The sequence below is a fragment of the Myxine glutinosa genome, chromosome 6 (assembly GCF_964187855.1).
Source record: "Myxine glutinosa chromosome 6, kmMyxGlut1.1, whole genome shotgun sequence".
Taxonomy (NCBI): Eukaryota; Metazoa; Chordata; class Myxini; order Myxiniformes; family Myxinidae; genus Myxine; species Myxine glutinosa.
The window spans coordinates 185447407-185472058 of record NC_136266.1 but is presented as its reverse complement, the minus strand read 5'-3'; the positions used below and the strand labels follow the sequence as shown (position 1 = coordinate 185472058).

The 24652-nt window shown below is 46.7% G+C and overlaps 1 protein-coding gene across 2 annotated transcripts in view; it reads right to left on the bottom strand.

The window, feature by feature from the left end:
• The window catches only part of LOC137429038 (tumor protein p63-regulated gene 1-like protein), an 89221-nt gene extending 65120 nt beyond the window's left edge, over positions 1 to 24101 (bottom strand). The window contains exons 1-4 of one of the 2 annotated variants that reach the window (XM_068119047.2): positions 23767 to 24101; positions 11296 to 11387; positions 10918 to 11094; positions 10682 to 10835 (exon numbers count right to left, since the gene is read on the bottom strand). In XM_068119047.2, the coding sequence (XP_067975148.2) occupies positions 10682 to 10835; positions 10918 to 11094; positions 11296 to 11387; positions 23767 to 24063 (720 nt within the window). In that variant the 5' untranslated portion in view covers positions 24064 to 24101. The remainder of the gene's footprint in view (positions 1 to 10681; positions 10836 to 10917; positions 11095 to 11295; positions 11388 to 23766) is intronic. The other variant, XM_068119048.2, reaches the window with a different exon arrangement.
• Positions 24102 to 24652: the final 551 nt, after the last annotated feature.

Genomic DNA, 24652 nt, shown 5'->3' with positions numbered 1-24652 from the left:
GGAGGGGTGAGGGGGGAGTTTGGGAGGGAAGGGACAAGGGGAGAGATTTGAAAGGGATGGGATATGGGGGAGATTTGGAGGGGAGGGGTGAGGGAGGAGTCTAGGAGGGGAGGGGCGAGGGAGCGTCTTGGCGGGGAGGGGTGAGGGGGTAGTTTAGGAGGGAGGGGGCAAGGGGGGAGATTTGAAAGGGATGGGTGATGGGGAAGATTTGGAGGGGAGGGGTGATGGGGAAGATTTGGAGGGGAGGGGTTATGGGGAAGATTTGGAGGGGAGGGGTGAGATTGGATTTTAGAAAGTGTACGATTTATGGGAAACGAACATTTATTGCAAAATGAGTTTCTTGTGACCTTCGAGTTAAAAATACGTTTAAGGACGCTGGATGGAGGATGGAGTGCAGGAGAGTTTAGGGAATGTAGAAAAAAGGCACTATAGGAGATGGATATTTTTTTTGGGATGAATTGATTTGGTGAGCAAGTCTAAAGCAGCCTTTTAAAGAAGAAGAAGAAAAAGGTGTTATAAAATATGACGGAATACATAACTTGAGGGGAAAGTGTAAACATTGAAGGTTAATAACAGTGAAAACTATCTGGGGAAATGGGGGAGTCCTGGGTATAAGTTAAGCCTGTATAAGTATAAGCTGCCCTGTGTCTCCTATCTTTCACTGTAAATTACCTTCGTTCCCTTCTTTTCTTTGGTTGTGTAAATAGTAATTAATAAATACCTGTTCTTCCTACCTTTGTCTTCTTCATTCTCGTCCGATCGTCTTTGTCTTTTACCAATTGATATACGTGGCACGATTCGGCCAACGCTCAGGATCGGGTTTAGTTCTCTGTTAATGGCTCGAACTTCGGACTGCTAACCCGCTCGGCAAATACCATCTTGTCCGTGGTTTCGAGCGGAGTTACCCGCCTGCCTTGTGGAGGGATTGGCGGAGGTGTACGGGAATCCCTTGACCAATCACCGCGGCCAATCCCACCCCACAGGGGAGCCGGGGTAGCTTCAGGATCGGAGCCGGCCAGTGCAAAATAGAAAGGGGATTAAACCCCCCCTTGATAAGGGGAGCGCCGTCCCCGTTTCCGTAACAATATATACACAGTCACGTGAAAAAGTAAGTACACCCCATGTAAACTTTTGACTTTTTCAACATATTTCAACATACAGCTATTTGATCTTCATTTCAACAATATTGATAGATAAAGGTGATATAATATAACAAATATCATGAAACATTTACATTTTGTAGTCCATTGTGTAATTTAAATAAATATAAATGCAAATTTCGCATGTGGAAAAAGTAAGTACACCCTTGGCTCTAATAGGTGGTATTGCCCCCTTTGGCAGAAATAACCTCAAGTAGGCGTTTCTTATAACTGTCTACCAGTCTCTGACATCGACTGGGGGAAATTTTTGCACACTCCTCCATGCAGAATTATTTCAGCTGTGCGATGTTTGAGGGGTTTCTTGCATGCACAGCTCGTTTCAAATCCCCCCACAACATCTCAATGGGATTTAGATCCGGGCTTTGACTTAGCCATTCCAGAACCCTCCATTTCTTTCATTTCAGCCATTCCTTGGTGGATTTACTGGTATGTTTAGGGTCATTGTCATGGTGCAAGGTTCACCTTCGGTTGAGCTTCAACTCGCCAACAGATGACCTCACATTATCCTCAAGCACCCTCTGGTACAATGAAGAATTCATAGTGGATTATATGATGGTGAGCTGCCCAGGCCCTGATGCAGCTGCCCCAAACCATAATATTTCCACCACCATGCTTTACAGTTGGTATCAGGTTCTTGTGGTCAAATGCTGTCTTTGGTTTTCGCCAAACATGTCTTCTGGTACTGTGGCCAAATAGCTCTACCTTTGACTCATCTGTCCAGAGCACATTGTTCCAGAAGTGCTGCTCTTTGCCTCGGTGTTCATTGGCAAACTTTAGTCTTGCCCTGATGTTCTTTCTGGACAGCAAAGGTTTCCTCCTGGCACACCTCCCATGTAGATCAAATTTGTGCAGCCTCTTTCTAATGGTAGACTCGTGCACTTTGACATCAACAGTAGCAAGAGCTATCTGTAGGTCCCGTGATGACATTCTGGGGTTCTTAGAGACTTCTTTCAGCATCTTGCGGTCTGCTCTCCGGCTGAACTTGCTGGGGCGGCCCGGCCTGAACAAGTTGGCAGTTGTTTGGAATCTTCTCCACTTGTAGATGATCTTCCGGACAGTCGAATGATTGATTTCAAATTGTTTGGACATCTTTTTAAATCCCTTCCCAGACTCGTAGGCACCTATAACCTTCTTTCTGAAGGCCTCAGAGAGTTCTTTTGATCTAGGCATGGTGACGGCACACACTTCAACAACAAAGAGCAAACCAAACTAAATGTTTGAGGTTTTTATAAGACAGGTTTCTCCAAGATCCTCTCTAACGATGTTCTAATCATTTGTTCCTGAGCTGGTGCACCTGATTCTAATTTTAGGTATTTGAAGTAGTGATAAATGTAGACTCTACATTGTAGAGGTGTACTTACTTTTTCCACATGCGAAATTTGGATTTATGTTTATTTAAAATTTAAATTATACAATGGACTACAAAATGTAAATGTTTCATGATGTTTGTTATATCATATCACCGTTATCTATCAATATTGTTGAAATGAAGATCAAATAGCTGTATGTTGAAATATGTTGAAAAAGTCAAAACTTTCCATGGGGTGTACTTACTTTTTCACATGACTGTATATGTATATTTATATATGTATATTTATATATACTGTATTTAATTTCAAAGCAGAAACTTTGGCACTGAGGTGGAATTTGTTTTGAAAGCCATTAACGAGATGTATTGGCCGATGTATATTCCAAGTCCCAGCTAGTTTCAATGTGCCTTTGAGATATGAGCGCCAACACATTTTGGGCAGATGGATGGACTGACAGACACCAACGTGAATTTGAGGATTTTCTAAATAAAACTCAAGAATGCATAAATGGACGTTGCTGAAATTTGGAACATATTACCTCCGGTGTGTACCCCAGTTTAGAATAGGTACACCGTATCCCTGCGTGTCGTAAGAGGCGACTAAAGGGTTGGCGTCAGGAAGGGCATCCGGCCATAAAAACATTGCCTCAAAAAGAGAACCATGACAATTACGACTACATATGGGCAGGGCACAGCCCGAAGTACCCCGTGGGGGACCCCACTCCCTCTCATCAAAACTCAAGGTGGGGAACCCGATCGAAGCAAGGGTGGAAATCATTCCATTTATGACGGCGAAACGTCTGATGCCCGACGTGGAGATCGGTTTATTTATTTATTATTATTTTTTTTTTTGTATACAAGATCGAGGCTCGTGAAAGAGCGAACATTAATCACACAGAAAGACAAACAGACACACAAAACAAATAACATCGGGAGCGGTAGACAAGATGGGGAGAGAGGGGGAAGGACACAAACACAACATTTGAGAGCAGGGACCGAGAGACATGGAGACATCGAGAGAACTGTGGGAGGGAGAGGGCTTTGGGGGGAAGGCATGGGAATGGGGGGGGGGGGGGGGGGTGGGAGAGGTATAAAACATATGGACACTGCCAAGACTTCCAGGAAAGAAGTTGGAATTTCAAACAAGGTGGATCTGGGGTGAATTAGTGGGGGTAGAAAAGATCAAGGTTTTGGATGGGGGAAGATAAGAGATGGTGGTGAACAGCTGTTTTGAAGACCTGGAGGGAGGAGTGTGATTGAAGTGAGTGTGGGAGTTTGTTCCAGAGGCGGGAGAAAAGAGGAATGAAAGAGTGAAGGTGAGCAGAGAGCCGAGATTTCGGCAGTTTAACCATCAGAGGGTGGCTGGCAGATCTTGTGCGACCTGTAGGAATATTTGGGGGACAGAGCACAGAGAGAGCTGGGGGAGCAAGGCCGGAGAGGAGTCGGTAGAAGACAGAAAGACCACCTACCTGCCTGCGGTGAGTGAGTGAAAGGCCCTCAGAGATAGCTTCGTCGCGGGAGATTCCAATGATTCTGAAAGCTTTGGATTCAACAGCGTGAAGCCGAGCCAGGTGTGAGGCAGGAGCACCAGCCCATAGGGGAGAACAGTATTCCATTGAGCTGCGGATGAAAGCCTTGTATGTGGTGAGGAGCTCAGGTGTGCCTAGGAAGGACTTCGCACGACGGAGGATGCCCAGTCGGCGACTGGCTTTGGAGGCCAGCTTGGAAATGTGGTTTTCCCAAGAAAGATCATGGCAGATGGTGAGACCCAAAAGCTTGAGCGACAGAACTTCTTGGAGAGGATTGTTGAGAAAGTAGATGGGAGGGTTGTCCAGTCGATCTTTTCGGAGAGACATAGTAAGAGTGTGAGATTTGTCAGGATTGAAAGACATGTTCCACATGTTTGACCAGTCTGTGATTTTGTCCAGGTCTTCAGAGAGTGAGGAGGCTGCAGACTGCCGATCTGAGGGAAGAGGTATGGAGCGGCAGAGAGTGGAGTCATCAGCAAAGAGATACAGAGGATTTTCCAGAGAGTCGGAGAGATCATTGATAAAGACCAGAAAAAGCACAGGGCCCAGCACACTGCCTTGGGGAACTCCAGCCTGAACGGGAAGGGGAGATGAGAGAAATCCATTCAGGGCCACATGTTGGCTACGACCAGAGAGGAAGTCCGCAAGCCATGCATGGAGATTTCCATGGATACCATAGGAGGAGAGTTTGGTGAGCAGAGCTGGGTGCCAGACCGTATCGAAGGCACGTGATATGTCAAGGGAGACAGCTCTGATTTCCTGTTTGGCATTGAGGACCTCCATCCATTGTTGAGACAGCAGAAGCAGCATGTCCAGAGTAGAGTGACCTGGTCTGAAACCAAATTGATGATCAGAGATCAAGCCATTGGAGAAGAGGAAAGATTTCATATCCGAAGCAATGATGGATTCCATGACTCTGCTGATAATTGGGAGCAGGCTGATTGGTCTGTAGTTGCAAGGATCTGTTTTTGCACCTTTTTTGTGTAAAGCGGTCTCTCTGCAGGAGAAGCAGAGAAGATAACCGAGAAGGAAGTTGAGGAAGCGGTTTCTGAGGTTTGGGACATGGAATGTAGGGACAATGACAGGGAGATCAGGAGAAGTGGTGGAAGTATTGGTCAGAAGAGTGGACATATGTTGTGTGCAGGAGACGATATGGAAGGGAAGTGGTGTGAGAATGGTGAAGGGTAGGCAGGGACAGAAATACAAGTTTGTGTGGCAAGGGTGCCCAGAGGGTGTGAATGGTGTTGGTGTCCTGTTTTCTGAGGAGTTTGTAGACAGTGTGGTGAGTGTGACTAGAGTGAGTGATAGTTTGATGATGGTGAAAATGATGATTGGAAAGCTCTTGGTGAACGTCATCTCGGGATATGCTCCGCAGGTTGGTCGGAGCGATGAAGAGAAGGACAAGTTCTGGTGTGCGATAGAGAAGCTGATGGAAATCGGGAAAGATGAGGAAGTTGTTGTGGTGAGAGGAGACCTGAATGGACATGTGGGAAGGAGTCTGGATGGTTTTGAGGGAGTTCATGGGGGTTACGGATATGGTGTGAGAAATGGAGAAGGTGAAAGGATTTTGGAGTTTGCTGATGGAGCTGATTTGTTGATTTGTAATACTCAGTTCCAGAAAGAGGATAATAAGCTTGTTACATACACGTCAGGTGGGTCGACAACCGTTGACTACCTGCTGGTGCGTAGGCGAGATAGGGGGCACCTCCGGGACACAAAGGTGATTGTCTGCGACATAAGGGTGAAAGGTGCGAGGAGAGCTCGGCGGGTGAAGTACCAACCGAGAATGAAGGTGTGGAGGTTGAAAGAGGTGACAGTGAGGGAGGCATTCAAAGAGAAGCTGAGTATGGTAGAGGATGATGTGGTTGAGCTTGAAAGTGATTGGATGTCAATGAAAGATAGTCTGTTGGGAGCCGTTGGTGAGGTATGTGGATGGACAAAAGGACCACCGAGGCACTCGGAAACATGGTGGTGGGATGATGAAGTTGGAAAGAAGATTGACGAGAAGAGGAAGAAGTTCAAGGAGTGGCAGAAGGCGAAGGGTATGGGGGCAGAAAAGGCAGAGCATGAAAGTTATAAGGCAGCCAAGAAGGCTGCAAAGAAAGAGGTAGCAAAGGCACAGGAAGCATGTAGGAAAAAGTTCGGAGAACGCTTGGATTTGGAAGAGGGTCAGAGAGCGGTATTCAGGATTGCAAAGCAGATAGCACAAGAGAGGTGTGATGTGATGGGGGTGAGTTGCTTGAAGGATGAATTGGGACAAATCGTTGTGGACCCAGATGGAATTAACAGAAGATGGAAGAGATATATGGAAATACTGTTGAATGCAGAGAATGGGATGGCAACATAGAGAGTAACCCAGTTTTAGGACCGGCAGAGAAGATAACCGAGAAGGAAGTTGAGGAAGCGATAAAAGCAATGAAGAGTAGAAAAGCGGGAGGGCCGATGGGAGTTGTGGGAGATATGTTGAAGGCAGCGGGAAATTGGGGTGTGAAGAGAATGACAGAGATCTGCAATCTGGTGGTGAAACAACATGCATTTTAAGGCCATTTTCCCTGCTAGAGCGGGGGTTAGCCTTGCGGTCCCCATGACAATCATGACAATCTTCTCTGGTGGTGAAAGAAGGCCGCATTCCAGTGGATTGGGAAATAAGTACCCTCGCCCCTCTATACAAGGGGAAAGGTGACCCTCTGGACTGTGGCTCGTATCGAGCGATAAGGTTATTGGAGCATGGAATGAAGGTATTGGAAAGGGTGTTGGAGGGGAGGATAAGGAAGAAAGTGAAGATTGACGAAATGCAGTTTGGATTTATGCCAGGAAGAGGAACGACAGACGCGCTTTTTATTGTGAGGCAGTTGCAGGAGAAGTATATGGAGAAGACGAAGAAGTTGTTTCTTGGGTTTGTTTATCTGGAGAAAGCATTCGATAGGGTTCCACGTGAAGTAGTAACATGGGCATTGAGGAAGTTAGGAGTGGAGGAATGGTTGATCAGAGTCATGATGGCAATGTACAAAAGAGTGCGCACAGCTGTAAGGACGAAGGACGGGAACAGTGGTGAGTTTGAGGTGAAGGTGGGAGTGCATCAGGGGTCGGTACTAAGTCCACTACTATTTGTAGCTGTGATGGAGGTGCTGGCTCAGAACGTAAAGGAGGGTTTACCGTGGGAGTTGTTGTATGCAGATGATCTGGTGTTGATTGCAGAAAGTATGGATGGACTGATGAACAAGGAGAAGATGGAGAAGATGAACAAGTGGAAGGAATGTATGGAGACAAAAGGTCTGAAGGTGAATATCGGAAAAACGAAGGTGATGGCAAGTGGTAAAGCATGTGGTGAGGTGGAAAGAACTGGGAAGTGGCCGTGTGCTGTGTGCAGGAAGGGTGTCGGAGTGAATTCCATTCAATGTACAATGTGCGCTGAGTGGGTTCATCAAAAATGTAGTGGTTTGAGAGGGTCATTAACCAGTGTGGCAGCTACATTCAAGTGTAAGGTGTGCACAGAGGGAGCTGCAGATGGAGGAAATGTTGAGTTGGATCTTGGAGATGGCGTGAAGCTGGAAGGTGTGAAAACATTTTGTTACCTAGGAGACATGCTGAATGGAGAAGGTGGATCAGACTCGGCAACGGTTGCTCGAGTGAGATGTGCATGGAAGAAGTTTCGGGAACTGAGTGGCGTGCTGACGAGGAGGGGAGTGTCGTTGAAGCTGAAGGGAAAGGTGTATGCTGCATGTGTGAGAAGTGTTATGATTTATGGGAGTGAGACATGGGTAATGAACGTAGAGCGGCAACGAAGGTTGGAAAGGGTGGAAATACGAATGTTCGGTGGATGTGTGGAGTATCATTGAGAGAGAGAAAGACAAATGATGAATTGCGAAAGATGATGGGAATAGAGCCTGTGATGGATGCTGTGAAGAGAAACAGGTTGAGATGGTTTGGTCATGTGTTGAGGAAGGATGAAAGTGACTGGTTGAGAAGAGTGATGGAAATGAATGTAGAAGGAAGTAGAGGACGGGAAAGACCGAGAAAGACTTGGCTAAAGATGGTCGAAGAAGAAATGCAGGCAAGGGGGTTAACAAGGGGAGATGCAGAAAATAGGGCAAAATGGAGAACATTGTCATGGGGACCGCAAGGCTTACCCCCGCTCTTGCAGGGAAAATGGCCTTAAAATGCCTGTTGTTGTTGTTGTTGTTGTATTACCTCGATGTACAAAGCATTTACTTCTGAAATTTGCAGCCAATTTCGTCCAACAGAAGCCGAGAAACGTATTTTCAGTCTCCATGTTAAAGCTGCATACAGAGAAACGATCCCATATAAAGGGAAGGGTACATTGCGCCTCCATTGATTTGAGGCAGCACATGTGGCGCCTTGATTGTATTACAAGTTAAACTTTAAGAGAGCCCGACATGCCATGCTATGTTCACCAGTCCGTCATCTTTAAAAAGGAACCAGTCCCAATCTGCCATTAGTAGCTGGAGAGTTTAGTTAAGGTTTGATGGATTTGTCATCCCACCCCCCCCCCCCCCCCATCCCCACATGTCCGACATAAGGCAAGGCCAGGAAAGAGGAGATAAGCTTGGATTGTGACTTTATGGTCGGGTGGCCATTTTATGCTTGTTCCTGTCACTTCGGACAAGAAGGGGTCTAATAGGAATGAGGAGCACTGATTGGCCCCTGTGATGATAGGCTGTGCTCCATCGGGCCGAGGCTTGGCCTTCAGTGCAGAGTGGCTCACCACGGTTCGTGTGGTCTAAGCCCCGCTCATAGATGACAGGAGAAGCTTCACACATGAGGGGGAGGGCTTTTGCTACAAATAGTACTGCTTCGTTGTCCACTCATGTTGGTCACGTTTGCCTGCTCTGTTGGCCTCAGGGATCTTTGGGGGCGGGGGGCGGGGGGGGGGGGGGGGATGCTGTGCAGGGACACATGGGACCACCCCAGAGGAAACTCTGAGCTGCCTTCCCCCACCCTCTGATCGACCTAAGAAGACGCCAGATCAGCGCTGTTGCTCCTTTGCCCTTTTTCCACCGACTTTCCTGGTTTCTAAACGAGTGGGCGCTTGTATGTGGGGCCATCGAGGGGTGGTTTAATCATTCTAGTGTATCAAATTATTTTTGTGTTCATACTATGTCTTGTGTCTGATGAATCCAATTTTCGGCTTATCCTTTTATCACAGACAAATTATTTGTAAGTGCAAGGCATGCCACGTTCTTGCCAATTTATCAGTCATTTGGACTTCCGGTGGAGGGATTAAGTTTAGCAATTGAATCTAGGTACAGCAGCAGACTACACCACTCGGGCACGATAGCCACGCTAAATTTGGCCTTAAGCCGGCTATCCACGGAGCTAACTCTGGCACGCCAGCCATGCTAAATTTGGCCATACGCTAGTTACCTGTGGAGCTAACTCTGGTACGCTGACAACACTAAATTTGGCCTTAAGCCGGCTACCCACAGAGCTAACTCTGGCACGCTGACCACACTACATTTGGCCTTAAGCCGGCTACCCGCGGAGGTAACTCTGGCATGCCACCCATGCTAAATTTACCCTTAAGCCGGCTACCCACGGAGCTAGTAGCTCCGACATATGGAGTTCGTGCCTCAGTCTCAGCCGAAGTCACATGGCCTATTTGATTGTGTTATCAGATTTTTAACAGAAATTTTGCTTTTATCAGGGGTGTGCATTTTATTCCGGCATGACACTCGACAAACATGGCAAAATAGTTCTAACCCACTAAATGACAGTCACGTGTCACACGTCTATTGCAGGAATCAGTTATATCCAGAAAAAGAAGACATGCTGCCTGCAAATTTATAATGTATTTGTTTTACAAAGATTTGTGCAAAGAAGGTTTATTTGTAAAAACTGCCTTTATCTCTCTGGAGTTTTGATGACAAAATGACCTCACTGCTGCTGCAAGCTCAAAATAAAGGGAGTTTTAAGGTTTGGGGGGGGGGGGGGGGGGGGTGAGAGGGGAGAAAATATAAAGCATATTCTTCATTTTGCCTATTCTAACGTCTTTAAAAAAAATCTATTTGAAAGAGTTACTGTACAGACAGTTCCGTCATGGCAAATTGTCCACTCAGACAATTTACCCCAAAGTGTGCCCTCTGGCTTCAGTTGCACAGACTCGCCATGCAATCATCAATCTCTCTTTATCTTATCCACGGCAATGTCATCTTTCCAACAGCGGGGGAGACCTCTGTCCTGGGGCGGTCGGTCAGCAATTTCCAAGGTTGGCCATTGAACAAACAATCGCTTTACATTCATATTTGACCTGCCCCAGACAATCGGTAAGTAAGTAAGTGGCTCCTTTTCTTATCGTCGATGGAATTGAGTCACAGGATGTGACCCAACAGACAAAATACAATGAGATGAGAAAGGAATGAAAGTGATACATTCAGTGGAGCTTCAAGGCTAAAGGTACTGGTCACCAGACTCGGTGGCGTAATGGCTCAGACGTCTGCTCCGAGTTTGGGAGGTCGAACTCCGGTCGAGTCGTACCGAAGACTTTTAAAATGGTACCTGCTGCTTCCATGCTCGATGCTCAGCATTTAAAAATAGGACACAGCATGGACAAACAACCGTTGCAAGGTTTTAATGGGCCTAACGAAATGCGTAGAACTTCCTTGCAATGGAACTCGCATTACATACATGTCAAGTTTTTGAAGTCACCAAAAGCACCTAAGTACCTGTGAGATGGCAGCCATCTTATGGTCCGCAGCCACCATCGGGTGTTGAGCAAAGGTGGTGTAGGGAATTTCGCTGCTCCAAGGATTCCATTTGGCCAACAAAGATGGCTGTCGGGTTCGGTCCCACTGAACTTGCAGTCCGATGCCTTCACGCCTGCACAGCGGTCCACAGTTAGCGAAGACTCGCATATAGAGACTCGCGATAGAGTGTATGCATACAGGTGTATACAATGTACCTGCTTAAGGACTTTGAAGGGAAGGAGAACTTGCCGGTGGTGATTTGCTCGATGAGATACAACGGAATCCTACGCACATGCCTGCAGGCCAGCGCCACAAAGTCGTACTTGCACACTAGAAGAGAGTGTTGGGTTAGCAGAACGAGTCTCTCCCGCTCACTGTTCCAATGGTCAACCCTGGAGGATGGTGGGGGTTTAGATGCACGAGCAACTAAAATGCTCCATCCTTCCAATACAATCAAAGTTCCTTGTCAATTGAAGTTTTCAACAGTTTTTTTTTTGTTTTTTTCAGGAGCAGGTAAACAAAGGCGCAATTCACTGCAATTCAATGAGCAACGGTGCACAAAAACTTTCAAAAAAGAAAAAGATATGACTCACTCCAACAGGAGCCAAACGCTTTCCAAGTTTCCATCTTGTTCTGGAACCAGGAGCACCTGGATATCGGCAACAGCTTGTTCCAAACAACCTGGCTGGAACATCAACATCAAAGGTGCAATATCATTCGGTCGATTCATAGAAGTCAATCACTGCACTTTCTTTATCACAGTAACAGGTAATCCCGAAGCACCTGTATATATTTTGCCGGCGATGGTAATTTGGAGTCGTATTCGTACACCATGCTCGATACAGAACGTCGGTTCTACGAGGTAGTTTCTTGGCTGGGGTTGCGATCCTTGAAGGGCCAACTACTCTGACACAAGATATCGAACTGAAGGTGCAGCAATTTGGAATTTGGCTATGAAGGTCTTCATGACGCTCAGCAGACAGGACCTCCGTTTTAATGTCCATCCGAGGGATGGCACACACATTGATTAATCACCCACGTCCATCCGAGCGATGGCACAAACATTGATTAATCACCCACGTCCATCCGAGGGATGGCACACACATTGATTAATCACCCACGTCCATCCGAACGATGACACACACACACACACACACACACACACACACACACACACACACACACACACACACACACACACACACACACACACACACACACACACACACACACACACACACACACAACCTTGCTTGTCAAACACTAAGATAATAGTTTATAGTTGGGTCGGGGTTCAAACCCAGGCGAGACTGCCCAGAGGTTTCAAACCCGAGGATTTTGTGGAAAGAGGAAAACCATTCATTCACTCATTTTAACATTCTATCCAATGAATTGTAGGATTTGAGACGGCTTAATTTTTTTACGTACTGCCCACAGCCAAGACAAGTATATTGATGTCAAGTTTGTGCCAAGACAAGTATATCGATGTCAGGTTTGTGCCAAGACAAGTGTATCGATGTGAGGTTTGCACCAAGACAAGTATATCAATGTCAGGTTTGTGCTAAGATAAGTTTATCGATGTCAAGTTTGTGCCAAGACAAGTATATCAGTCAGGTTTGTGCCAAGATAAGTGTATCGATGTGAGGTTTGCGCCAAGACAAGGATGTCGATGTCAGGTTTGCACCAATACAAGACAAGTATATCGATGTCAGGTTTGTGCTAAGATAAGTTTATCGATGTCAGGTTTGCGCCAAGACACGTATATCGATGTCAGGTTTGCACCAAGACAAGTATATCGATGTCAGGTTTGTGCTAAGATAAGTTTATCGATGTCAGGTTTGTGCTAAGATAAGTTTATCGATGTCAGGTTTGTGCTAAGATAAGTTTATCGATGTCAGGTTTGTGCCAAGACAAGTATGTCGATGTCAGGTTTGTACCAAGACAAGTATACTGACGTCAGGTTTGTGCTAAGACAAGTATATCGATGTCAGGTTTGTGCTAAGATAAGTGCATCGATGTCAGGTTTGTGCTAAGATAAGTTTATCGATGTCAGGTTTGTGCTAAGATAAGTTTATCGATGTCAGGTTTGTGCCAAGTCAAGTGCATCGATGTCAGGTTTGTGCTTAGACAAGTATATCGATGTCAGGTTTGTGCCAAGTCAAGTGCATCGATGTCAGGTTTGTGCTAAGACAAGTATATCGATGTCAGGTTTGCGCCAATACAAGTATATCGATGTCAGGTTTGTGCTGAGATAAGTTTATCGATGTCAGATTTGTGCCAAGACAAGTATGTCGATGTCAGGTTTGTACCAAGACAAGTATACTGATGTCAGGTTTGCGCCAATACAAGTATATCGATGTCACGTTTGTGCTGAGATAAGTTTATCGATGTCAGGTTTGTGCCAAGACAAGTATGTCGATGTCAGGTTTGTACCAAGACAAGTATACTGACGTCAGGTTTGTGCTAAGACAAGTATATCGATGTCAGGTTTGCGCCAAGACAAGTATATCGATGTCAGGTTTGTGCGAAGATAAGTTTATCGATGTCAGGTTTGTGCCAAGACAGGTATATCGATGTCAGGTTTGCGCCAAGACAAGTATATTGATGTCAGGTTTGCGCCAAGACAAGTATATCGATGTCAGGTTTGCGCCAAGACAAGTATATCGATGTCAGGTTTGTGCCAAGACAAGTATATCGTTGTCAGGTTTGCGCTAAGGCAAGTATATCGATGTCAGGTTTGCGCCAAGACAAGTATATCGATGTCAGGTTTGCGCCAAGACAAGTATATTGTTGAGGTTTTGAGTTTGTGCAGTGAGTCTAATAAAGGTTAAAATTTGCCCCTCATAGTTAGTCACACAAGCAACATGTAGCCTCGCGATAGTATAGTTATGTCTTTGTATTTGTGAGCTGAGTTCCTTTCCATTGTTCGTTCTGCGTTGAAGTAGAGCCAAGAGAATAGGCCCGACTGTCACCGACAATCCAGCGTCTGTCGCCTCATGTCCTTTTGCGCCAACGTTGGGTTCATTTTGGGCGAGTTAACACGAGGCAGGCTAAGAAGGTCAGGAGGACCGAGGCGGAGCGGCAGAAGCGCTGACGGTAAGCACGAGCCGCCAATCAGAGCTTAGAGGTGGTGGCGGCGGTGTAGCGTCACAGGGCGTGGTGAGAGGGTTCGAGAGGAATCCAGAAGGTTCGGGAGCGTAGTTATAAAACCCGCTCCGCAAAGCCCTCAAAAGGACTGAAGCGGAGGACTCTCGCAGAGGACTTACAGCAAAAGCACTGGCGCGGGAAAGTCGAGGAACAAAAGACTCGCAAGTGGAGAGCGTCAAAGAACTCGCGCGCACTAACCAGCTAAGAGGATCAAAGAAGAGGAGTTGGCAGCGTCAGCGAGCTGTACAGACACGCAGACGCAGCCAGACGCGCATGAACCGATATACAGCGCATTTTAAGTCGCGCGAGTGAAAACGGCTGAGTAATCGCCAGCTGCGCTGAAAGTCCCACCCTTTGCCGTTCCACCTCGTTATCTGTGTTGTTCGGGAGACGCGCTACGGGTTCCAACCATCGCCTGCTACCACCTTCGCGGGACGTGCTGGGGCCGTGGAGAGCCGGACGGAGGCCGTCTCTGGACGACCACGTCGACGCGTTGGGGAACATCTACCCATCTGCAATTCCGTGTGTGAGTGTGAGCCGGGCCCGTTGTCTGGGAAATAAGCTAAGACTGCTTGAGGCTGCTCTGTGTCTCTGCGTCCCTGATCATTGTAAATACGTGTGGGAATAATTAAACCTGTGTTCTTCCTTTCTTCCATTCAATCGTTCCTGTGGTTTATTCATTGGCTGAGCGTGGTACGAATGGGATCGCTCCAATCGGGTTCCACAAACTAATTAAGACTGCACGGACCACGTGGTACTCAATCCGCTCGGCATACTCAAACCACACGTGGCTCGTGCGAGGCTTGCTTCCTCACTTCCGTGGCAGCGCAGGTATTTAGGTACGTGCGAGACTTGGTCCCGAAACCCGACCTTGCGCTTGCCAGGAAGGGGACGTGTCAAGCCTCGGTTCCGCCAAGCCCAGCAAGAACAAGGGGATTAATCCCCCCCTTGGTAAGGGGAAGAAGGGCGGCGTAGAGAACCGTAACAATATCGATGTCAGGTTTGTGCCAAGACAAGTATATCAATGTCAGGTTTGTGCCAAGACAAGTATATCGGTCAGGTTTGCGCCAAGACAAGTGTATCGATGTCAGGTTTGCGCTAAAACAAGTGTATCGATGTCAGGTTTGCGCTAAGACAAGTGTATCGATGTCAGGTTTGCGCAAAGACGAGTATATCGATGTCAAAGTTTGCGCTAAGACAAGTGTATCGATGTCAGGTTTGCGCTAAGACAAGTGTATCGGTCAGGTGTGCGCCAATACAAGTATATCGATGTCAAGTTTGCACCAAGACGAGTACCGTAAATTTCGGACCATTGAGCGCATCGTTATATAAGCCGCATCCCCTAAATTTTAAAAAAATCTGGAATTTAAACACACACAAGCCACACTGGTTTATAAGCCGCAACCGTTTATTAACCACAAAAAGTGAGAAACTCGACAGCCACAGAAACTTGTCAGACGCGCGCAAAGCACAAATTCAATCACAAATTCAGTGACAAAGCAACACAAAAATAAAAATACAGCTACACCAAAGATACACAATAATACACACAATCAAAAAATACCGGTAGTCACATTTATTCGTCGTCTTCATCATTTCCACTGAAGCCACTGAAAGCTTCGTCTTCAGTGTCAGAGTTGAACAACAGAAGCACAGCTTCTTCTGCTATGGCTGCATCGCTGACCCCGGCCTCTTTTTCACTGTCGGAAGAATCCGAGTCTTGCTGGCTGGAGCTGGTGGCTTCTCTGTCGTCTGCTACATACACGAGTTCAGCTTTGCGAAAGCTGTTGATGATCGTAGATTGTTTTACTTTTCCCCACGCTGTCAAGGTGGTAATGAGACAGACTAGTAATGTGGGCCCTCATGCTGTCCAAAACCAACATGGCCTTGTTTCGGTGGAAGAACCCTCCCGGTCGCTTGCCGTAGCACTCAGTGAGCCACGTCTTCATTAGCGTTTCATTCATCCACCCTTTCTTGTTCACTTTAATAACGATTCCTTTTGGAAACTTCTCCTTTGGCAACGTAACGCGTTTAAATTTGACCATTGGTGGAAGTTTTTCTCCGGATGCCGTGCAGCTCAGGACGCAAGTAAAATTGGTTTTCTCGTGACCAGTTGTTTTTAAACAGATGGACGATTCGCCTTTTTTGTTTACAGTCCGATTGAGAGGTAGGTCAAAGGTCAGAGGTAGGTCAGGTCTCTTTCACCTACCTCATTCTCATCCACCCTCTCTGAAAAAATGTCCACTTCTCCCTTCGTTGACCTCCACACCCCTTCTGACCTCACTGACTACTACAACCACACTCTCTCCTCCTGCCTTGACCAGCTTGTGCCAAAAAAACCAAAACAGTTTCTTTCACCCATTCTGCTCCCTGGTTTACCCCTCAACTCTGCCTGATGAAAACTCGTGCTCGCCAACTTGAAAGACTCCGCAATAAAACAGGTCTCACAATTCACTCCCAAGCCTACGAGGACCACCTACAACACTACAAAGATGCCCTCTCCCGCGCCCGCTCCGCCTACTACTCTCAAATTATCCACTCTGGCTCCGGAAACCCAAAAGCACTCTTCTCTACAATAAACAAACTCCTCAGCCCCCTGAACACCACCACCCAGTCATTCACAGTACACAACTGCATCTCCTTCCTTTCATTCTTCCAATGCAAAATTGAAAACATCTACAACAGCTTAACCACCACCGCACCCGCTCCCCCTCAAACCACCTGCCCCCCCTTATCCTGCCAACCCCTGTCTCAATTCTCCCCAGTCTCCCCCCCTACTGACCTCTCTGAACTCCTCATAGGAATGAAAACTGCCACCTGCACTCTTGACCCCATCCCCTCCAGCTTTGTCAAGGCCTCCCTTCCTGCTCTCTCTCCACTTATCACTGCAACAATAAACTCCTCCCTGTCTACAGGCATCGTCCCACCATCCCTCAAAATTGCTGCTGTTACCCCCATTCTGAAAAAACCTGGACTCAACCCTGACACCCTAAATAACTTCAGACCCATCTCCAATCTACCCTTTCTGTCAAAAGTTTTGGAACGCGCTGTAGCCACTCAACTCAAACATCACCTCTCTGCCAATAACCTGTATGAAACATTCCAATCTGGATTCCGCTCCAACCACAGTACTGAAACTGCTCTCCTCAAAATCACCAACGACCTTCTCCTCTCCTCTGATGCTGGCAACCTCAAGATTCTCATCCTCCTCGACCTCAGCGCCGCCTTTGACACCATCAATCACACCATCCTCCTCACCCGACTTGAAATCACCTTTAACATTACCGGCACTGCCCTCTCTTGGATCAAATCATACCTCTCTGACAGACGCCAGTTCATCTCCATCAATAACTGCAAATCCCCCACTGCTCCCCTCCCCCAAGGTGTCCCCCAAGGTTCAGTTCTTGGCCCCCTCCTCTTCATCCTGTACCTGTCCCCCCTTGGTCACTTAATCCGCCGTCATGGTCTCCAATTCCACTGCTTCGCCGATGACATCCAGCTTTTCATCTCCACCAAGTCCATCTCCACTGCCACCCACTCTATCCTGACAAACTGCATCACTGAAATAAAATCCTGGCTTCAAATCAACTTCCTCAAACTTAACTATGATAAATATGAAATAATCATCATTGGCCCAAAAACGCTCACCAAATCCACCCAGAACTTTGCCCTCAACATCGACGGTTTCCCAGTATCCACCTCCCCTCACATCCGGAATCTTGGCATTATCTTTGACCAAACCCTCTCCTTCGACAAATACACTAAACACATCACAAAGACAGCCTTCTTTCACCTGAAAAACATCGCCCGTCTCCGTCCATCCCTCTCCTCCACGGCTGCAGAAACCCTCATCCACGCCTTCATCACCTCCCGTCTGGACTACTGCAACAGCCTCCTCTATGGTTCACCCTCGATAATCTCCAATAAACTCCAATACATTCAGAACTCCGCTGCCCGTCTATTCACCCATTCCCGGACCCGTGACCACATCACCCCCGTCCTTTAAAAGCTTCACTGGCTCCCCATCCCCCAGAGAATCCAGTACAAAATCCTCCTCTTGACCTACAAAGCCCTCGATAACCTGGCCCCATCCTACCTGGCTGACCTCCTCTCCAGACACACTCCCACCCGCAACCTCTGCTCTGCTGGTACCAACCTCCTGACCCCCCCCCCCCCCATCCGGACCAAATTCAGATCCTGGGGGGACAGGGCCTTCTCCATCGCTGCTCCCACCCTCTAGAACACACTACCTCACACCATCAGAGACTCCTCCTCACTCACCACATTCAAAATATCACTCAAGACCCACCTGTTCAACACTGCATTCAACATTTAACCCACAGCATTTAACCCCTGACTATCTCTTCTCCTTCTCCTTCCTTTTGCTTTGATTAATTATTTACCTATTGATTTTTGTCTTTTTGCACTTGTTTTTTGTACTCTGTAAAAGCGTCTTTGGGCTTCTTGAAAAGCGCTATATAAAATAAATGTATTATTATTATTATTAGAGGGACCTCATCCATATTAATTATGTCCTGCGGAGCAATGAAGTTCTCTGCTATTTTCTCCTGCGTGTCATTCCGAAACTTTGCGATTTTTTCTTCAAAGTCAGGAGGGAGTTGTTGACAGTCGTTCATGCTCTGACAGAAAGACCTTTGCGTTTCATTAATCTGAAACACCATGACTGCCCGCCCTGAAATTCCTCTATTTTCTTTTCTGCAGCGATCAATCTTGCTTTGTCTAATCTGAACAGTAGAAACACCCCAACCATCCACTCTCTGTGTGTTAACCCAGTCTTCAAGTTCGTCTTCCAGTTCGGGCCATCGGCATTTCTTACCTCTGAAAGCCTTTGTTGACATTTTGCAGCGAGAAAGTTCGCCCCTCTGCTTTCTCCAACGTCTGATCATGGATTCATTCACCCCAAGTTCATAGGCAGCAGCTCGGTTTCCCTTTTCAATAGCCAGTTCGATCGCCTTCAATTTGAAAGCTGCATCGTAAGCATTGCGTCGTGTTTACGGCATGATGGAAGTTGTCTGCACAAGGGCGATTAACTGAATGTTTCATGTGTGTAAAGGCCGTGTGTAAATTTGGAGGAAAAAACCGTAAACAGTTATCACTAGCACACTTTTACAGTGTGTTTTGAATTCACGAAGAGTCAAAACCAGTTTTGAAACCTAATGTGAATCTAAACATAGACTGGAGACTGACGACAACAACTTGATTTGGCCTGAACGCGTCATCAGGAAAACCCGCAACATTGGAAAATTCCATAAACAAGCCGCATCGTTATTTTAGCCGCAGAGGTCGAAGTTGAGGGAAAAAGTTGCGGCTAATAGTCCGAATTTTACGGTATATCGATGTCAGGTTTGTGCAAAGATAAGTTTATCGATGTCAAGTTTGTGCCAAGACAAGTATATCGATGTCAGGTTTGGGCCAAGACAAGTATATCGATGTCAGGTTTGCACCAAGACAAGTATATCGATGTCAGGTTTGCGCCAATTCAAGTATATCGATGTCAGGTTTGCGCCAATACAAGTATATCGATGTCAGGTTTGTGCCAATACAAGTATATCGATGTCAGGTTTGCGCCAACACAAGTATATCGATGTCAGGTTTGCGCCAAGACAAGTATATCGATGTCAGGTTTGTGCAAATACAAGTATATCGATGTCAGGTTTGCGCCAACACAAGTATATCGATGTCAGGTTTGCGCCAAGACAAGTATATCGATGTCAGGTTTGGGCCAAGACAAGTATATCGATGTCAGGTTTGCGCCAAGACAAGTATATCGATGTCAGGTTTGCGCCAATACAAGTATATCGATGTCAGGTTTGCGCCAAGACAAGTATATCGATGTCAGGTTTGTGCTAAGACAAGTATATCGATGTCAGGTTTGTGCTAAGACAAGTGTATCGATGTCAGGTTTGTGCTAAGACAAGTATATCGATGTCAGGTTTGTGCTAAGACAAGTATATCGATGTCAGGTTTGTGCTAAGACAAGTATATCGATGTCAGGGTTGTGCTAAGACGAGTATATCGATGTCAGGTTTGTGCTAAGACAAGTATATCGATGTCAGGTTTGTGCTAAGACAAGTATATCGGTCAGGTTTGTGCTAAGACAAGTATATCGATGTCAGGTTTGTGCTAAGACAAGTGTATCGATGTCAGGGTTGTGCTAAGATAAGTGTATCGATGTCAGGTGTGTGCTAAGACAAGTATATCGATGTCAGGGTTGTGCTAAGATAAGTGTATCGATGTCAGGTTTGTGCTAAGACAAGTATATCGATGTCAGGGTTGTGCTAAGATAAGTGTATCGATGTCAGGTTTGTGCTAAGACAAGTATATCGATGTCAGGGTTTGTGCTAAGATAAGTGTATCGATGTCAGGTTTGTGCTAAGACAAGTATATCGATGTCAGGGTTGTGCTAAGATAAGTGTATCGATGTCAGGTTTGTGCTAAGACAAGTGTATCGATGTCAGGTTTGTGCTAAGACAAGTATATCGATGTCAGGGTTGTGCTAAGATAAGTGTATCGATGTCAGGTTTGTGCTAAGACAAGTATATCGATGTCAGGTTTGTGCTAAGACAAGTATATCGATGTCAGGTTTGTGCTAAGATAAGTGTATCGATGTCAGGTTTGTGCTAAGATGAGTGTATCGATGTCAGGTTTGTGCTAAGATAAGTGTATCGATGTCAGGTTTGTGCTAAGATAAGTGTATCGATATCAGGTTTGTGCTAAGACAAGTGTATCGATGTCAGGTTTGTGCTAAGATAAGTGTATCGATGTCAGTTTGTGCTAAGACAAGTATATCGATGTCAGGGTTGTGCTAAGATAAGTGTATTGATGTCAGGTTTGTGCTAAGACAAGTGTATCGATGTCAGGTTTGTGCTAAGACAAGTGTATCGATGTCAGGTTTGTGCTAAGATAAGTGTATCGATGTCAGGTTTGTGCTAAGACAAGTATATCGATGTCAGGTTTGTGCTAAGATGAGTGTATCGATGTCAGGTTTGTGCTAAGATAAGTGTATCGATGTCAGGTTTGCGCCAAGACAAGGACATATCGATGTCAGGTTTGCATTTTCTTTTTTTCCTGTCAGGTTTTTTCCTGTCAGGGATGTCGGGTTTGAATTTTTCCCCATTGAAACTTTTTCCCATTGAAGCATGTATCCGTGGATTTTCATCAACATTCGTGGATTATTTTGACATTCGCGGGTTTTGTCTCACCATTTCTGGGACGTTCATCGACCTTCCCAGATTATCGTTGACATTCTCGGGATTTGCGTTACCATTCGCGACCCGGAACCTATCCCCTCTTTTTCCATTGAAAACAATGCCTTGCTATTCGCGGGGTTTCGCTATTCTGGATTTTCCAGGAACGTATCCCCCGCGAATAGCGGGGTCTGACTATAACATATTTAAAAAAAGTTAATGACGAGTTTTGACTAAACCTGGTGGATGAGTTGGTTCGGAGACGAGAACAAACAGATTTAATCGTCATGTTCCTGCTTAGGAACCTTCAGAACCCCGAGACCCTTCAGAACCCCGAGACCCTTCAGAACCCCGAGACCCTTCAAAACCCCGAGACCCTTCAAAACCCCGAGACCCTTTGGAATCCCTTGACCATTTAGAATCCCGAGACCCTTTAGAATCCCGAGACCCTTTAGAATCCCGAGACCATTTAGAATCCCGATGCCATTTATAATCCCGATGCCATTTAGAATCCTGGGGCCATTTCGAAGCCCGAGAACCTTTAGAATCCCGAGACAATTCAGAACCAACCACGAGACCCTTCAGCATGCCGAGAACCTTTAGAGTCCCGAGACCATTTAGAACCCCGAGAACCTTTAGGATCCCGAGACCCTTTTGAATCCCGAGACCCTTTTGAATCCCGAGACCCTTCAGAATCCCGAGACCCTTCAGAACCCCGAGACCATTTAGAACCCCGAGACCATTTAGAACCCTGAGACCATTTAGAACCCCGAGACCCTTCAGAACCCCGAGACTCTTCAGAACCCCGAGACCCTTCAGAACCCCGAGACCCTTCAGAACCCCGAGACCCTTCAAAACCCCGAGACCCTTCAAAACCCCGAGACCGTTCAGAATCCCTTGACCATTTTGAATCCCGAGACCCTTTAGAATCCCGAGACCCTTCAGATCCCCGAGACCCTTCAGATCCCCTAGACCCTTTAGAATCCCGAGACCCTTTGGAATCCCGAGACCCTTCAGATCCCCTAGACCCTTTAGAATCCCGAGACCCTTTAGAATCCCGAGACCCTTTAGAATCCCGAGACCATTTAGAATCCCGATGCCATTTATAATCCCGATGCCATTTAGAATCCTGGGGCCATTTCGAATCCCGAGAACCTTTAGAATCCCGAGACAATTCAGAACCAACCACGAGACCCTTCAGCATGCCGAGAACCTTTAGAGTTCCGAGACCATTTAGAACCCCGAGAACCTTTAGGATCCCGAGACCCTTTTGAATCCCGAGACCCTTTTGAATCCCGAGACCCTTTTGAATCCCGAGACCCTTCAGAATCCCGAGACCCTTCAGAACCCCGAGACCCTTCAGAACCCCGAGACCATTTAGAACCCCGAGACCATTTAGAACCCCGAGACCATTTAGAACCCCGAGACCATTTAGAACCCCGAGACCATTTAGAACCCCGAGACCATTTAGAACCCCGAGACCCTTCAGAACCCCGAGACCCTTCAGAACCCCGAGACCCTTCAGAACCCCGAGACCCTTCAGAACCCCGAGACCCTTCAAAACCCCGAGACCCTTCAAAACCCCGAGACCGTTCAGAATCCCTTGACCATTTTGAATCCCGAGACCCTTTAGAATCCCGAGACCCTTTAGAATCCCGAGACCCTTCAGAACCCCGAGACCCTTCAGATCCCCTAGACCCTTTAGAATCCCGAGACCCTTTGGAATCCCGAGACCCTTCAGATCCCCTAGACCCTTTAGAATCCCGAGACCCTTTAGAATCCCGAGACCATTTATAATCCCGATGCCATTTATAATCCCGGGGCCATTTCGAATCCTGGGGCCATTTCGAATCCCGAGAACCTTTAGAATCCCGAGACAATTCAGAACCAACCACGAGACCCTTCAGCATGCCGAGAACCTTTAGAGTCCCGAGACCATTTAGAACCCCGAGACCATTTAGAACCCCGAGACCATTTAGAACCCCGAGACCCTTTAGAATCCCGAGATCATTTAGAATCCCGAGACCCTTTAAAACCTTAAGATACGTAAGACCGTTTATAACCCTAAGACCCTCTTTATCACCTAATGCAGCCCGAATACAAACAGCCTCCATCGGGAGACCATAATAAATTGTCCTACTTGGGACTGACTACCTGTGTGTCTGTTTACATCCGCTACCGAAGGTGGACGGAGGTTATGTTTTCACCCCTGTATGTCTGGTTGTGTCTGAAACTTGGTGGACATGTTGGGTGTGTGACAAGGACAAATCGATTCGACTTTGGTTCAGATCCGAATCCAGATCCGGACTATCAATGGGATACAAAATGCAACTGTTCATCTGGCGGAGGTGTGCTCCCTACCGGGTACCGTTGTAGGTTGTACCGGTGGTAAAGAACGATCTTGTTGATGTTTTACCGAAGGTGAATAAATAAGCCGATGTGGATCCTCATTTGTAAGATCATTTGGGTTTTCCTGATTGGACAATCCGTTGGTAAACACAATGACGGATCCATCACGTCTGAACCCACAATGTGCTCGACCTGCCTCGGTGCCGCCATCATTGGGTGAGAGCGAAAAGAACAGGAACCCGCAAGGACGTCTCAATGTGTTGGTATCACAGACACCAGGTGTGACACGACAGGTAATACCACGAAGTGCGAACCGAAGCAAACGGACATGACCGGGCACGGGCAGGACTGCCGGCTTACCCGAAACACAAAGAAATCCTTGGTAGTCGGAGTCCGACATTCTCCTTCCACCTTGGGTCTCAGCATCTGCACCTTGCTCCGAGAGACCGTCTCCACCACGATGGCCGTTTTAACCCGCTCATCCGTCTCCCGTCCCGGTAAATCCCCCAAAACCCCACAAAGGGATAAACTTAGGGTACCCTTCTTAAAGCCCTCTTCTTCCTCTTCCATAACGAGAACACCTCTGCTGACAGAGAGACCCTCGGAATCGCTCCCCAGGTCGATGTCGTGCTCGGGCGTTTTTAGGCCACCGGACATCCCTGACCGTGACCGTCCGAATCTCGCAATTCCTTTTGCTTCTCGTTTCCAATTCAACGAAATTTATTTTATTCAAAACTTTCTGGTGCCCATACTCATTAAAGTACGTTTTATTACAATATGCATTGTAAAAAGATTTATAGTGTGAAAAAATAGGATATTCGACCCACACAAAGGGAAACCTCCGATTATGCTTCCAACGCGTACACCGCCATGGAGGTGAAGCGGCGCCTTTAAAAAAAAGAATGAAGCGTGTTTGTGGAAACTTACGTCATTGGTCTTATTGTTCAATCATTCTGTGTTGCTGCTCATTGTAGTGACATTATTTTGATTTGGTCGTTTTATAATAACCTCAGTCAATTTTTGCTCTGCGATCCTCCAGTCAGTCTGTGTTCGCAGCTCATTGGGCGGCCTGGTGGGTTGCTTAGCAACAGCCTCGCTGGTGGGAAATAGTGGTTTTCGGACAAAGGTTCGAAAAAAAGTTATTTTCTGTTCGTTGTTCCGGTTGATATAAAAATGTCCAGTTCAACACAGGATTTTGCGTCTTATACCTGGAGGACAATGACTGCTTCAGGCCCTTGAAGAGATG